The sequence below is a fragment of the Branchiostoma belcheri genome, unplaced genomic scaffold, assembly GCF_001625305.1.
Source record: "Branchiostoma belcheri isolate BF01 breed outbred unplaced genomic scaffold, Haploidv18h27 scaffold10, whole genome shotgun sequence".
Lineage (NCBI taxonomy): Eukaryota > Metazoa > Chordata > Leptocardii > Amphioxiformes > Branchiostomatidae > Branchiostoma > Branchiostoma belcheri.
Genome location: NW_017802380.1, coordinates 1,427,677 through 1,442,606, shown reverse-complemented (window position 1 = coordinate 1,442,606; position 14,930 = coordinate 1,427,677). Strand labels below are relative to the sequence as shown.

The 14,930-nt window shown below is 43.8% G+C and overlaps 3 protein-coding genes across 3 annotated transcripts; 2 read left to right on the top strand and 1 right to left on the bottom strand.

Moving 5' to 3' along the window:
• Positions 1–26: 26 nt before the first annotated feature.
• On the top strand, positions 27–2,033 carry LOC109468869 (kelch-like protein 24). The gene has a single exon (XM_019767247.1). It carries the CDS (start codon positions 27–29, stop codon positions 2,031–2,033), a length of 2,007 nt encoding a protein of 668 aa, XP_019622806.1.
• Positions 2,034–2,476: 443 nt separating this feature from the next.
• LOC109472738 (histone H4) lies at positions 2,477–3,229 on the top strand. The gene is made up of 2 exons (XM_019772590.1): positions 2,477–2,717; positions 3,085–3,229. The coding sequence occupies exons 1-2, from the start codon at positions 2,538–2,540 to the stop codon at positions 3,214–3,216; spliced, it is 312 nt and encodes a 103-aa protein (XP_019628149.1). The 5' UTR covers positions 2,477–2,537; the 3' UTR covers positions 3,217–3,229.
• Positions 3,230–5,309: 2,080 nt separating this feature from the next.
• LOC109472768 (methionine aminopeptidase 2-like) lies at positions 5,310–14,763 on the bottom strand. The gene is made up of 11 exons (XM_019772625.1): positions 14,574–14,763; positions 13,355–13,483; positions 12,837–12,899; positions 12,017–12,182; positions 11,043–11,204; positions 10,101–10,282; positions 7,674–7,768; positions 7,370–7,466; positions 6,864–6,967; positions 6,270–6,385; positions 5,310–5,771 (listed from the first exon to the last, which is right to left on the bottom strand). The coding sequence occupies exons 1-11, from the start codon at positions 14,716–14,718 to the stop codon at positions 5,519–5,521; spliced, it is 1,512 nt and encodes a 503-aa protein (XP_019628184.1). The 5' UTR covers positions 14,719–14,763; the 3' UTR covers positions 5,310–5,518.
• Positions 14,764–14,930: the final 167 nt, after the last annotated feature.

The following is a 14,930-nucleotide window of genomic DNA, read 5'->3' as shown; positions in this document are numbered from 1 at the left end:
TGTTCTTCTGCTAAGGTGCCTTAAAGATGATCAAAGAACAGGAAGGTCTTGGAGATGAAAGAATCACAGGAAGTGAAGACATTGTCTTCCTCAAAGACGCCTACAATGGGTGGAGATGGCAAGATCAGCACCATGGACAGAGACTTCTCCGTGGACTCTACCGTGTTGGCGACGATCGGTTCAAGGAAGAGTTCACCGCCATCCTGAAAAAGTATGGGCTGGACAGGAACCTGAAATCAACATCGGTAGTTCATGTGCTGCAAGAGATGAGTGAAACCCGGGAAGACTTGTGCGACGTGGTGTTACGAGTACGGGACGAGTACGGGAGGGTGAGAGAGGCCGCGCTGTGCCACAGGGCCGTTCTCGGCGCCTGTAGTACGTACTTCAACGCGATGCTGTTCGGGGGGTTCCGCGAGGGACAAGCCGGGGAAGTCACTTTCGAAGACATCTCTTGCGAAACACTTCGCCAGCTTGTGAACTACGTCTACACCGGTGTCGTCACCTTCACTGCGAGGAACGTGGAACTGTTTTTCCACGCGAGTTCGGTTTTTAACCTGCCTTTCCTTGCAAACGCGTGCTGCCAATACATGCTGCAGAACATAAGCAAGAGCCATTGCCTCGGGCTTTTCCACTTCGCCAAGACCCACTTTTGCGAGGAGCTGGCCAGAGAGGCTAGGATGTTCGCTTTAGAACATTTGCAGGATGTGGTTTCGTATGGCGACATTGAAGAGTTGACGGCTGATGAACTGGAAGAATTGCTAAACGACAACAGTGCTCACATGTGGGGCGAGGAATCGTTGCTGGAAGGCGCTATACGGTGGCTGTTTTCCGGCACAACCAACCGAGAAACCGACCTACATTCTTTACTACAAAAGCTTAACATTGACCTTACGTTGGTAAACAAAGGCTATCCCAAGTTCATCATGGCAACAGAGTTTGACATAAAGAATTCTGGAAGATGCAAGGACGTCCTGGAAGATGCCGTGGAGAAGATAGAGGCGTTGGAGTCAGCGGTAACTGGACATAAACTCGTGCTACAGTTTGGAGGGATCAGCGGGAGCGAGCTTGCAGACCATAGTGGCAAAAGGATAACTACGGTCGACTGCTTCAACTGTGAAACCAACGCCTGGGCAACCGTCACAGAGCTACCACAGCGACTGCTTCATGCGCACCTCAACACAACCGTCTTAGAGAACGACGTGTACATCGTGGCAACGTTTCCCGGGGGTGGAAGAAAGGAGAGCGAAGTGTGGAAGTACTCGTGCATGCACGACATCTGGCGGCGTTTGCCCGATCTGCAGGAGCCGCACGGTTGGGATTTTGTCGTCCAGGCCACTGACAAGAGGGTGTATGCCCTTGGAAACGGACGGACCCTAAAGTCATCGGGAAAATGTTACGAAGCCTTCGACCCTACTGCTAACAAGTGGGGGCGAATCGAACCTGTTCCGCAGACTACCGAGAAAGCCTGCTCCGCCGCCTGTATGGGGAAACTCTACGTTATGGGACACTGGGGAAACGGACAAGCCAAATTCCTCGTGCACATTTACGGCCAAGAGGGTCAAAGTTGGCGAACGCAAGTGTACCCTGCGTTCCACGGATGCAAGATACAGTATCACACAGCAACGCTAGGGGGCATGATCTACATGATGCCGCTATTGGCCACACGACAGGACTTCATGTGCGCGTTCAACACTGAAAAGAATCTGTTCCAAAAAGTGGTCCTGCCCACGAACAAGCGGTTGCAGTGCGGTATGGCTGCCACAGACGATAGCATCGTCGTAACAGGCGGGAGAGACCTACTGTCTAACGCGTACGCTACTGGGAACGTGGAGTTGTTTCGCCCAGCGGAGGGATGTTGGAAGGTTGTAGGGAGAAAGCCGGGTCTGATACGAAGAGGTCACACGTGCGTGACGGTCAATAGCCCTGGCTGGATGCTTGACAAGTTGGACAAGGCAAACGGCAAGGGAAACATGAACGCTAACGAGGATAGCGGTCATGATCATGACTGCGAGATAAGAGAACAGTCAGCCTGACTGAAGAGCGCTCCTAGCGGCCTTAAGACGCTAATGCCTCAGTCTTTGTAGTTTCCAAACACAGAAATTCCGTTAACGTCCTCGAATGTCCAAACGATGCTCTAGGTTTGCTGTTGCGAAGGCCGCTTAAAAGGATAGCTGGCAATGACAACGTAATACACGTAGCAACAAAAGAATGCAATTGTTCGAGCAAACACTTTACTGCATTTGCTGTGCCCTGATTGGATAATTTCCATTGACCAATGAAATCTGAGAGTATTTCTTGCAGTAAATCTCGTAAACGAAAATGACCAATCGTAGAAGGTGCATTTTTCTGACCAATGAAAACGCCAGGATTCTCTTCAATCGACCAATCACAGACCGGCAATTCCTTATTACGAATTCCGCACCTGTGGCGAACTAACATTTATCAGCACTCACCAGCCGCTTCCCTTGTCAGTCGATTCCACATTCACCTAAGACCTCACCCGTCTCTCTTCTATCGACGACGCATCGTGAGCCGAAATGTCTGGACGCGGCAAGGGAGGCAAGGGGCTGGGGAAGGGAGGCGCCAAGCGTCACCGTAAAGTTCTGCGCGACAACATCCAGGGCATCACCAAGCCCGCCATCCGCCGCCTGGCCCGACGAGGTGGCGTGAAGAGAATCTCGGGGCTCATCTACGAGGAAACACGCGGTGTTTTAAAGGTGAGAACCGAGCCCCTTACGTTCAAGTGGTTTACTTTCTAATTAAAGAACAACAGAAAATTACTGGGAATTTGTAAGTAGAATGACGATGATTGTACTGAAAACGCTAATAGCTGCTTTATCACTCTTGGCAATCACGGGGAATGTTCTACCTCATGTCGAATATGTCGAAGCAAAGGCCTGAATTGAAGAACGGTTGAAATGCAGTTAACCTCTTGTTTATGTATGTTAAGAAACGTTTACTTCAGTTATTCCACTTCTGTACAGAGCGTTTTCAATTGGTCACTGACGTACAGTACCGCCATAGTCCGTTTATCACGGCGTGAAAATGTCTACTGTATTCTGATTTTGATTTGACTCCACCCAGGTGTTCCTGGAGAACGTGATCCGCGACGCCGTCACCTACACCGAGCACGCCAAGCGGAAGACCGTCACCGCCATGGACGTGGTATACGCGCTCAAGAGACAAGGGCGCACGCTCTACGGCTTCGGCGGGTAGTACAGCAAAATTTACATTGCGCAACAAACTCCAAGGACTACGGAATCAGACTCTGGATGATCTTGGGGGGGATGATATCGATGGAAGCCATATCTGTTCAATTCACCTTGCGCAAGAAACGTCGCACTTGTAGTTGTACTGCTGATTTTAAAGATAGCGAATGTTGAAACCGATATTGCATGTTATCTGTGTGCGTTAAACTTTTGTTGTCTACTCTAGTTGGAAAGAACGCAATAAAGTGACGTTTTACTGGCTTTGCACTGGTTAACAGTTTGTCCTGCGTCTAATTTGCGATTACGGTGCCGTTAATTAAAAATGCAGTAACGTCAACTTCGTTACACCGGGTACCCGAAGACTGGGAAATAAAATATATATGAAAAGTTGTATCCGAGATACGCACACGACAGATATCCTGGTGCCTCAAAAACACCGTTTTTTTATAATTAAGTATGGCGGTCTTAGGGTACGTGGTTAGAAACTAATACAGTAACTTTCCAAATGGCAACACAATACTACAGATCATTTTGTTCAGTTACGTGCGAGACTGAGGTGAAAAAAGTTGAAAGCATACCAACTACTAGTATCATACATGACAGACACTTTGCGACGGTCAATTCTATTGTTTATCGTTCAATACCTGTCCACTGAGATGTCTATACGTATTGTACACATCTTTTCACATTTTAACAGTTACATACATGTGTCGCCATTTCATGTTTGAATGCTGTGTTAAAGTACAATTTGTAGTATTTTTGGGAAGCCAAACTACACTCAGTTAATTCAATCAATACATTGCAAAAAAAAAATCTTAAAACGATTCATTCTACAAAACGATTTATCCTTCTTTGTCTTCCCAGAAACTGAAACTTTCTCAAAGGAAGACATACAACTACTTAGTCAAATACATGTAATACATTTCCATCACTGCAGAATTGTGGCTAAGGTCTTTCAAGGGTCAAGGTCCTCTGAACTCTAGGCAAGTGAGGGACCTTGAACTTTGACCTAGACCACAATGCATCAGGACTGCACACATGCCCATCCTGAACTATGAGGTGGTTTATTAAAACAACCTGGAACCCTACAGAGAAAGTTTTACTGTCTGAAACCCTAAAAAGATACTGGACTTAATCCATTACTCTTATGTATTCCATCAAACTGTCTACTGCAAGCAATGCACTTCCCATTACAAGCGGCATTTGCATGATTTTAAACACTACATTTCACAAGTCACCCAAATAATGCAAACTCAATTTTTTAGTATGGGAAAAAATAAACAAGATGCTTCAAGATTTTTATCACCAAATGAGGCAGTTTTGTTTTCTGGGAGGTACTGTCTCTTCAGGCAAGAAAGTACAGAGGTTGAGGTTTTCAAAAGCAAGACATTGTCTAAAGCAAGTCATAGTGTAGTTGGTGTTTATATTGTTATTTTACTTCAAGTTAAGAAGGTTTGGATTGTCTGTTGTGACTATATCTGCAATTCCTGTAACGAATCTTGACCAAAATTAGTTAAATCACAAGTTTTACATGTCTATAGTTCTCTCAATCCTCCAAGTCACATGATCAATACTTGCCCTTATTTGGCAATCCTATGTATGGTACTGCTGCATCGTGGGAAGTAAATACAATCTATGGAGCATCCATCCAAGTAACCTGTTCTTTCTTACAGACTTGTTCTTATTCACCAGAAACTGTGTTGTTACATTGAAGTCAACTTATCTCTATCACAAAAATACAGAGTTATGAGTTAACAAGCATATAGCAAACATCAATGACCAGTCTATACTGATCTAAATGTTTGATACTGTACTGTTTGGTACCTCAAACTGTAGAAAAAGAGGCAAACTACAACCTTTGGCCTTTGACTGCAGCTCTGACCGCAAGCTAGGGGGCAACACCCGAGCACTTAAAATAGCAGGCATTTTATTTTTTTGCAGGTCAGAAACAAGACAAATCTTTTCTACACTGTTCTTAGTAGCCATCCCCTCTGCTGATGACTTCCCAAGTAACCATACAAGCTGTAGTACCAGTAAGAGAAGCTAGGGGGCAGCACCTGAGCCCCTATGCATTTTTTTGCAGGTCAGAAACAAGTTGAATCTTTTCTACAATGTTTTTAGCACTACTTAGTAGTCCTGCCCCTGCTGATATCTTCCTAAGTAATCTGTGAAACTGCAGTACCGGTAAGAGGCGCTAGGGGGCAGCACCTGAGCACTTAATGCAGGCATTTTTTGTTTTGCAGGTCAGAAACAAGTCAAATATTTTCTACACAGTTCTCAGCACTAGTAGTCTTCTACACTGTTTTTATTTAGTAGTCATCCCCCCTACTGATAACTTCCTTGCACGTGGGCCTGAGCATGATGGTGTGCTCGAACTGCGCGGTGTAGCAGCCCTTGACGTCGCAGAGCGGTGGGTACGGGTCCACGATGCCCGCGTCGCACAGGTTCTTGAGCGCCATGAGGTACTTGGTCTGGCCGAGGCGGTCCAGCCAGCGGCGACAGAACGCCAGCGTGCCGAAGTTCTGGTTGATCACGCCCAGGAGCTGCTTGGCACGCTGCATTCTGGGTGGACAAGAGATTCAGGAAAAAACTGTGGTTAATCTACATGTAGATTTAAGGTATGGACAGGGCAATGAGCGTTCAACTTCAGTCCCCAGAAGTGGCCCTTGTGGCTTTGTACTGTTAAAAAAAATCATCTCACCTTGAAGGAGGCATGAATAATCTAGGAAACCCGGGGATACGCTACCCTGGGAAATTTGGAAAGTTTAACCCACTGAAACATCAAAACATTATTTTTCTCATTTCAATGGGCAAATGTCAAATGGTTTCATTTTCTGCCAATTATTTGCGTGGGGAGAGAGACAGTGAAATATGCTGTATGGACAAAAGTAACTAGAAATATAGAAATACACAAGAAATCTCTTCTCTTATGCCAACCTTTGAGGTCAACTTCATCCATGCTATAATGGTAGAAAGAATAATACTTTCATACACAGAAACATATGTCTTGTAAATCAAATATCTGGGACATTTTTGGAGGATGTGTATGGGGTTTCTCACCTGAGTGGTACATGGCCTGCCTCAAAGTTCTTCATGTAGTGGGAACACTCCATGTCATCGTGTACCACCCCCTTCCCTGTACTGCCAAAAGTCTCAATGGCATAGAACTCATTCTCCTGCAAATAGAATCAACTTTCATTGGTGAGAAGATACAGCTCGGCTTCACAAATGTTTTGCCTCCTGTCACTGGGCTCAAATCACATTATTTGTTAAAAGGTGTACAGATTCACTCCTGTGATTCCTACCTTTTACAAATAGTCTTGTACCCGTTAATAGAGAAGCAACTGGAATTTGGATAATCACCCTATAAAATAAGTGGATACTCTGACTGGCTCAAATTCACACAGTCCTTTCAACAACATGGTAATAATAGGGATAGAGTAAACACTTCACAGTTCAATCCCAGTTATAATGCTTCTGAAAAATACTTGATGCTCAAAATGATGCAGGACACAAGGACCAAATGTTTCCATGTGGAGGGGGCCAGTCTATTCTGCAGAGAGGTTACAAGATAAGCCACCCAACTAGAATACCAGCAGGATAAATACTAGACTTGTCCTCTCAAACTTCCAAGCCTACGACACGTAACGTTACCTCCATTCTTGTAGCATCGCCTCCCTTGACGATGGGCACAGTCTTTCCGGCGTGGATTCTGTACGGGGCGATGGAGTGTCCATTCAGGTTACGGATGGGCTTGACTAAGGGGAAAAGACAAAGTTTATACCGTTAATGTTCAGTTGTGAATGGGACAAACAACTGAGAATTTCTATGTTTTTTTTACATGTACGTTTCTGTACAAAGGTTTAATTTGTTTTTGGTATGTTTGTGTGTTTGCTTGTGTTTTGTAGCTACATGTACATGCCTGGCATGCCTGGGACACTGACAGGAAGTTAGGTAAAAGGTCCCAGAAAAGGTTATCTCTTTTCCTGTCTTCAATTTCCTACTATGCATGTCCATTGTGGATGGAATCCAGTGGAAAATGCATAGACAGAATCAGCAAGAAATTCAGGATAATGAATAAAAGAATTCACAAAAGATATGTCAAAGAGGTATGAGATCTTAGTTTTTTTGTCTGCACATGTATTGTATATCATATTTACCTGTGTAAGTTTTGCCCCCTAGTTCCACTTCGTATGACTCCATGACTTCCTGTATTCTCTCTCCAATGTCACACAGTCGCACATCAATTCCTGCTTCCTATAAAAAGAGCAAGGTACAAAACTTCACTTTACTTGGCCAAAAAGAAATAAAAAACTCTACACAAATATCTAAGAGCACTGGTGCACATAGTCTAAATATGTTCACAGCTCTAATTTTGGATGCTTTTAATTTGTAAAATTTACTGGGTAAAAACTTTTTTCACTATTCTCCCAAACATCGTTTCTGCCCCCCTCCCCACCTGACCTTGATTCCGGTGTTGGTAGCGTCCTTCACGGCTGCCAGCAGCTGGTCGTACTTGGGGTTAAAGGTCACAGTGAAGGCACAGTCGATGATGTGGCCTGATGGGAAACAGGAGAAGAGACGCAATTTTATGGATGACATCCTCTGAAGACCCCCAAACTAGTGCGCGCAGGCGAATAAAAAAAGATTCCAGCCAAAAATAAAAATGCTACTAAACCACAGGAATACAAAGCTGGTATTGTGAATTTCCGGCAGTACTTAGCGACGTATACGACAAGCTTAAGCCGGCACGTGCAGGCTTTTTGTGGAATTCATGAATCGACACTGTACGTATGTACTGAGTTCTTGAGTCGTGGAGCTTCGGTAGCCTGGGTGCCGTCCTCCAGAGTTACCACTGGTTTCAGTTTGTTGCTAACTACCATGGACTACCCAGGCCCAGAGCCAGAGCATTTGAGGACATGATCTTTTTTTTTTTTTTGAGAACAGGCAAAAATCAATGTGCGCGAATGTCATCCATGAAATTAAGTCAGTGTGGCCTAATCTTCAAATACAGTCCAACCTGCCAGCCAACCATAAGCCACACGACCATACTTCTGAAACATTTCCTTGGTTCAGCCCAGACCAACCACCTGTGTCTGATGTCATCCATGTCATTAACATAATTTATGCAATACTTCACAGTATGCCGAAATGTTGATGTCAATGTCGAGAACCTTGTCACTTTGGTCTGCATGTTCAAGTACTGACACCTTTAAAGGTCTACAAGCAAGAAAATCACTGCCACTAGATTACATACACTAGAAACTGCACTATAATAATAAGGTAGTGAAGATATGACCACAAACATTGGAAATGTACCCAGGTTCATAATGATGTGCCGAATTTCTGAACCTTTACCACTTTTTGTAAACAATATATTATTTTTTGGACACCCATGACTGGCGCTAACAGTTATGGGTGGAAATACAACTAAAAAGGAGTGTTGAACTAGAATTCTTACCCAGGCACATTCATACACCTTTATGGTCAGACAGGAGTTTGAAATACCTCTTGCTATAAAATTGGAACATGATGTAACCCAACATTGGTTACCAAATTACCATGGTGACAGAAGTCTGGTTCAGGTCATTGACCTTATTGGTTTGAACAACAAAAACAATTTGTTTTCCTTCTGAGTTCAGTAAACATAAAAATTGCATGTCAGTCTTGTTCTCAACCAGTGCTGAGTTTGATTTTTGTTTTAGGCAAGCGCCTTTGCCACATATACTAGTAGTATCCCATATGGGGCTTAAGTACAATATGTTTTTCAACACTTGTAGTAGAAGTAAAAATGTGACAGTGGGTTGAGTTGAAAGATTGAATCTGACTACAGTCACTCACTAAATGTGCAAATCATAATTATGATAGAGATAGTGTTTATACACAATCTGCATGGTGGCTGTAAGTGACTTGCCTCTGATGTCATCCACCTCATTAACATAATTTATGCAATATTTCAAAGTATACAAAAAAGCTGGAAGCAACACTACTAACTTCACTGCTCTGGTCTGTATGCTTACGTACTGACAACTTTGAAGGTCTACAAACAAGAAAAAACACTGCCACTAAGTTACAAAAACAAGAAATTTTACTATTATGTAAAGATAACCACAAATAATGCAAATGCACATATGTTGGTAATAATGTTTGAGCCCTTCCACCCACCGCCGACGTCAATCAATTTTGATAGAAGATTTTTTGGACCACCTGTGACTGGCGCTAGCATAGCTGCCTACATGGGTGGAAATTTAACTGAAAAGGAGTTCAGCAAAGTCCACATCAAGATGATTCTGGTTTGTTTTATTGTACGCCCACACCTGATGCCTTGGTGTAGATTCCAAATGTCACCTGCCAAAATGTAATGTTCCAAAATCATAGCCTCCTGTGCAGGCCTCCGGGGGGGGTGGGAGTTTTGATACTGTGTTTTGTAGAATTTTTAACGCGTTCTTTTGCCGGCCATCCTACAACCAGACGTGTACAAACCTCTGGGCGGCTGGTTGTAGGGTGGCTGCAGCACTTACTGTTCGAACGTTCACATGAGTGCCAAAGTCTATCGTCCTAACCACTTCTCTGCGTAACACATCAGCGTAACTTACCTGGTATCCAGTCAATCATGGTTGGGGCATAGGTTCCCCGGTAGGTTTTGCACGATGGGAGATTGATTAGCCCCAACACGATTCATGGTGGGGCAAATCAACTCCCCGCAAGTCTATTAGCAAAGGTACTACTGGGCAGTCTGTTGTACTGGGCGGAGGTAAACTATCAGAGCCCCAAAGACAGCCTCCCCAGCCACTGGATACCAGGCAGGTTATAGTATAACTAACCATTTACATGAGTGCCAAAGTCTATCGTCCTAACCACCGGTCTGCGTAACACCCCAGCATAACTTACCGTTCACGTGAGTGCCGAAGTCTATTTTGCAGACGTCGTCGTACTGCAGCACGGTGTCGTCCCCGGCGTTGGGCGTGTAGTGGGCGGCGCAGTGGTTCAGCGAGCACCCCGTCGGGAACGCCAGACCGCGCTTCAAACCGTCCTCATTTATCAACTTTCTGGAAGCGTCCTCCAGCCTCTGACTGGAGAAAACAGTGGAAAGAGACCTTGCAGTGACGAATGGGAGGGGGCGCAACGAGCGGCGCAATACAGAAGCAGATGGAGAGCAATCATGGCCCGCCTCAGCAGTAGCTGACATGCGGTGGAAGAGAAGAAGAAGAAGTAAGCAACAGGATTTAGGAAACATTGAGGAAGGATAGACACATCTTTGTCATGTTTAAGTGTTTTTTTCCAGTTGCATGCCAGCCAGAGCTTCAAACCGTCCTTAAGTTTATCAACTTTCTGGAAGCATCCTCCAGCCTCTGACTGTAGGCAACAAGATTTAGGAAACATTGAGGAACTATAGACACAAGTCTTTGTCATGTTTAATTGCTTTTTTCCAGTTGCATGCCAGCCAGAGCTTCAAACCATCCTCATGTATCAGCTGTCTGGACGCATCCTCCAGCCTCTGACTATAGGCAGCAAGATTTAGGAAACATCAAATCAAATCTGTATTCAAAATCAACTTTGCAGACGTGCTGATGTCTTCAGACACATCTAAATTGGGTAAAAATTTACAGATAGATTAAAAGCATGTCTGTCATTTGCATGATTAAAAAATTACAATGCAATGCACGTGGGCTTACAAGACATCTTTACCGCAAAATTTTGTAGTGAGCCCTGCACTGCACTGGGTTTAGAAGCAAGATATGTTGTTTGCGGGGCACGTCTGGGCAGAACTATGGCCACATAATTTACTGAGGCCGTACACAGCACTACTCTCCATTCTTCATTCCTACTCACCAGATGTCTATCATGGTCAGCCCCGGCTTGATGAAGGACTGGACGTGGTGCCGAACCTGTCGGTGAGCCTCCGCCGCCTCCCGAATCTCGTTGTACAGGTCCAGCTGGGAACGGTCCAGGGCTTTCTTCTCAGCGTCTGTCGTACGGTCTTTCGCTGAGCGGCTGGAAATAAGAGCAACATTGTTAGAAGCATAAATATTATCTGGAATTATGAAAAATCTCCTGAATCTCGTTGTACAGGTCTAACTGCGAACGGTCCAGGGCTTTCTTCTCAGCGTCCGTTGTACGGTCTTTCGCTGAGCGACTGGAAATACATTTGTTGAAGCAACTTTGTTAACTTTGTTGGAAGCAAAAATATTATCTTGAATTGTGCAAAAAAAACTCGTGAATCTCATTGTACAGGTCCAGCTGGGAACGGTCCAGGGCTTTCTTCTCTGCGTCTGTCGTACGGTCTTTCGCTGAGCGACTGCGAATAGAAGCAACTTCGTTAAAAGGAAAAATCTTATCTTGAAATGTGCAAAAACTCCCAAATCTTGTTGTACAGGTCCACCTGCGAATGGTCCAGGGCTTTCTTCTCAGGGTCTGTTGTCCGGTCTTTTGCTGAGCGACTGGAAATAAAAGCAACTTTGTTCGAAGCAAAAAGCTTGAAATCTTGAATTGTACAAGAACATTTTTACCAACTTTTGCATATAGAACTTAGCATAAATTCTTATCTACTTAGTAGGCCAGAAAGAAATGATTTTTTTATCTCAAAATTTTAGTTTGAGTTTGGGAGAGACTAGTGAATGACTTGTGCTCAATTGAGTTATGTACTTTCAGATCTATATTCATTGATGTAGATCCTATAAAATCAACCATGTTGTCCCAAAGATACAAACATCTTCAAGTATGCAATCACTAAGCAGATAGCAAAAGTTAGTGTATTGTGTGGTAAGTCTTTTCATAAAAATCTGTTCATCAAAGTTGTGACTCACCCGTCCACAGAAACTTCGGGATATTCCATTATCTGTCCCACGGGGAAGTTTCCATCTGGGAAGAGCTGGGAGACAGGAACAGTGGGAGGATCTGTCTGTCCTGACACAGTTTTGGGAGCTGCCCCTCCCTCTGCTGGAGTGGTACCACCCTGTTCACCACCCTGGCCTGATTAAAAGAACAAAAATACAGAATACTAGTAGTAAGTTTCTGATACATAGATCTAATATCCACTAGAAATATCAATATGATCATTAGAAATCTTTAAACTACTCCTGCAATTAAATGTGCAAATATTGAGTGCAACAAGTCATTCGGTGTGATATAGCTAGCTGCCGCCGCACCGCATGCCTGCGAAGCTGGTGTGTTACACCGAAGGGCGGTTATACCGGCTATACAGATACAGATATCGTTGCTGTTGAAATCAATGTGTTCACACTTGCACAGATAATTATTAATCCGTGAATGTAATTAAGTTAAGTAATTAATCATCTCTGCTATCTCTATAGCCGGTATAAATGCAATAAGGTGTAAAACATTAGCTTGGCAGACGCAAAGCAACAGCAGCTGCCTATATTACGCTGAAAAACCTGTCACACCTAACCTCTGTACATCTAACTGCAAGCATTCTTTAATAAACAGGGTGTGGCAAAATGTTCTCTCCCAGCAGACAAACTCCCATGGCATGCTATCACTCTATTTGGCCGATATCTACTCTTTCCAGCCGCCTCCCAAAGTCTGATAGAGGCTAATATTTTGCCCCTACTGTACTTTAACTTCTAAGAAACATCTTCTATACTTTTGAGTCTAGTTTTGACTCACCTCCCTTCTTCTTCCTGCGTCTTTTCTTCTTCTTCCCCTCCCCTCCTGCCGTCTCCTCACCATCTGGGGAAAAACAGGTAAAACAGAGTGAGTCATCCTCAAATACTGTAAATGCATTCACTTTCACAGTGGTTATATTTTGTGGTTAAAACAATTCTGTAGTACAGCAGTGATACCAGCACAAATTTCAGTATTGTGAATTCACGTTGTAGAGTTCACCACTGCAAAAGTTTTGACATTCACAGTAGCCATTAGTGCAATGTGGCTTTGCTATAGCTCACATTTTCAGTCAACAGAAACTGCACACCAGTATCTACATATCACTAGCTGCATAACAGTAGCTGCACAATTCAGATACCATTTAAGGAAGGTCCTTATACTATGTTTCTTCAGAAAGACTGAATAAAGTCGAAACCGGTCAAATTCCGTCTCATTGTTGTCATTCTCCAATCGCTACGAATGAAGGTCCTTATACTAAGTCATAGACAGATGCAGGTAAGATGACACGACAAACAAACCTTGTTCGTCCTCTCCCTCCTCCTCCCCTGTCTTGGGTCCATTCTGCACCTGGACAGCTGCCATCTGTTCCGTCAGCTGTTCTGTGCCGTCTGCAGGTGCATCTCCACCCTCCTGCTGAGTTGGGCTTCCTGGAGAAAAAATGGAGGAGTAAAAATATGAAAACAATGAAAAGACAAACATCAAACATTCAAATACATCCAGCTGAAGTATTTAGAGTTGTTTAGAAGTATGTGATGTATCAATGTTAAAAAAAAGACACTGTCGCTATGTTTAAGGTCAATTTTCTGCCTGAACCAATATACAACACCTGGATATCTGAAGTGCGCATACCTCAGGATTACTTGCATTAGTAGCCGCGGCGACTGTTGCAGGGCTTCTCTTGCTTGCAGTCTTTTACAGTAGCAAGCAAGAGAAGCCCTGCAACAGTCGCCGCGGCTATTGCATTAGACTAGTAGATCTGTTTAGATTCATTCACCTTCTAATGAGTGTGCCTGGCAGAATTAGGAGGGCAGACATTACAGGAAATACAAGTGACCAGTGTTCTTCTTTACAACAACAATATACAGTATTGGTGGATTTATGCAAATTATTGTTAAAACAAAGTTATGCATTATGCATATTATTGCTCGGTAAATCATCCAACTACCACATATTTTTTTCCTATGACTTCATGATGCTTCATCATATTCAATTCCACTGCCTTCAAATCTGCAAATGTAACACATCAGTGATCAAGTTGTTAAAATTATTCATTGAACTGTTAACATACCCTTAGGCTAATGTTACATTGTGTAATATGGTTGGGAAGGGGGAGGGGGGCGGTCCAGTTGTTTCCTATTTTTAGATATTCCAGAGGTTCGTCTGAAGTCGTCAGGCAATCGTACTTAGTCTTTGTCTATATCTTAAGGTTTTGTAGGAACAAAAATGTTGTCATTTGATATTTTAGTCAAATTATTCATATAAAAAAGAGGCATCACTGCGTACAAGAAGTGGCACTATAAGAAGTTCAGATGTATACAAGACTTGCAGCTTAATATTGGCTTATAGATAAAGCATATTAATTTCTAATACGTCCTTCTAAATTAAAATCTTACTAAAAATCCGTAATTTGTAACTTTGCGTCGAACGACATGCTTTACAAGATATGACGAACATGCGCATGTGATGAGCATCCCAAATACCACGTGCGTTCGGCCCCGTAATTCGATACCAACCCACCTCCTTTCTTCTTTTTCTTCTTCTTCTTTTTCTTCTTCTCTCCCTCCGTCTCTCCGCCCTCCTTGTCGCCTTCCTCGGGCCCGTCTTCGCGAGGGGGATCGCACTTTTCCTCCCCCAACTCGAGCTCGGTGTGGACGGCAGCCATGTTGAAAATGGCGTGATGAGGGACACACCGTCACGGTCTAAAAGCGCCACCTATCAGTTTTGTCACAAACTGCATTACCTCTACCCATGCGCTGTTAGAATGATAAAAATCGCTAGATGGCGCTGATGCACTGTCAGTCGAAAACAGCTGAGGTGAGGTTTGGCTGACGTTTTTGTGCACGTGTGAAGTTATCGGCTATATTTCCCCAGTAA

Coding starts and splice junctions, on each gene's coding strand:
- LOC109468869 (XM_019767247.1), top strand. CDS start 27: ATGATCAAAGAACAGGAAGGTCTTGGAGATGAAAGAATCACAGGAAGT.
- LOC109472738 (XM_019772590.1), top strand. CDS start 2,538: ATGTCTGGACGCGGCAAGGGAGGCAAGGGGCTGGGGAAGGGAGGCGCC. Junction 2,718..3,084: donor AAACACGCGGTGTTTTAAAG/GTGAGAACCGAG, acceptor GACTCCACCCAG/GTGTTCCTGGAGAACGTGAT.
- LOC109472768 (XM_019772625.1), bottom strand. CDS start 14,718: ATGGCTGCCGTCCACACCGAGCTCGAGTTGGGGGAGGAAAAGTGCGAT. Junction 11,205..12,016: donor CCCGAAGTTTCTGTGGACGG/GTGAGTCACAAC, acceptor TCTTATTTCCAG/CCGCTCAGCGAAAGACCGTA. Junction 6,968..7,369: donor AGGGGGCAAAACTTACACAG/GTAAATATGATA, acceptor TTTTCCCCTTAG/TCAAGCCCATCCGTAACCTG.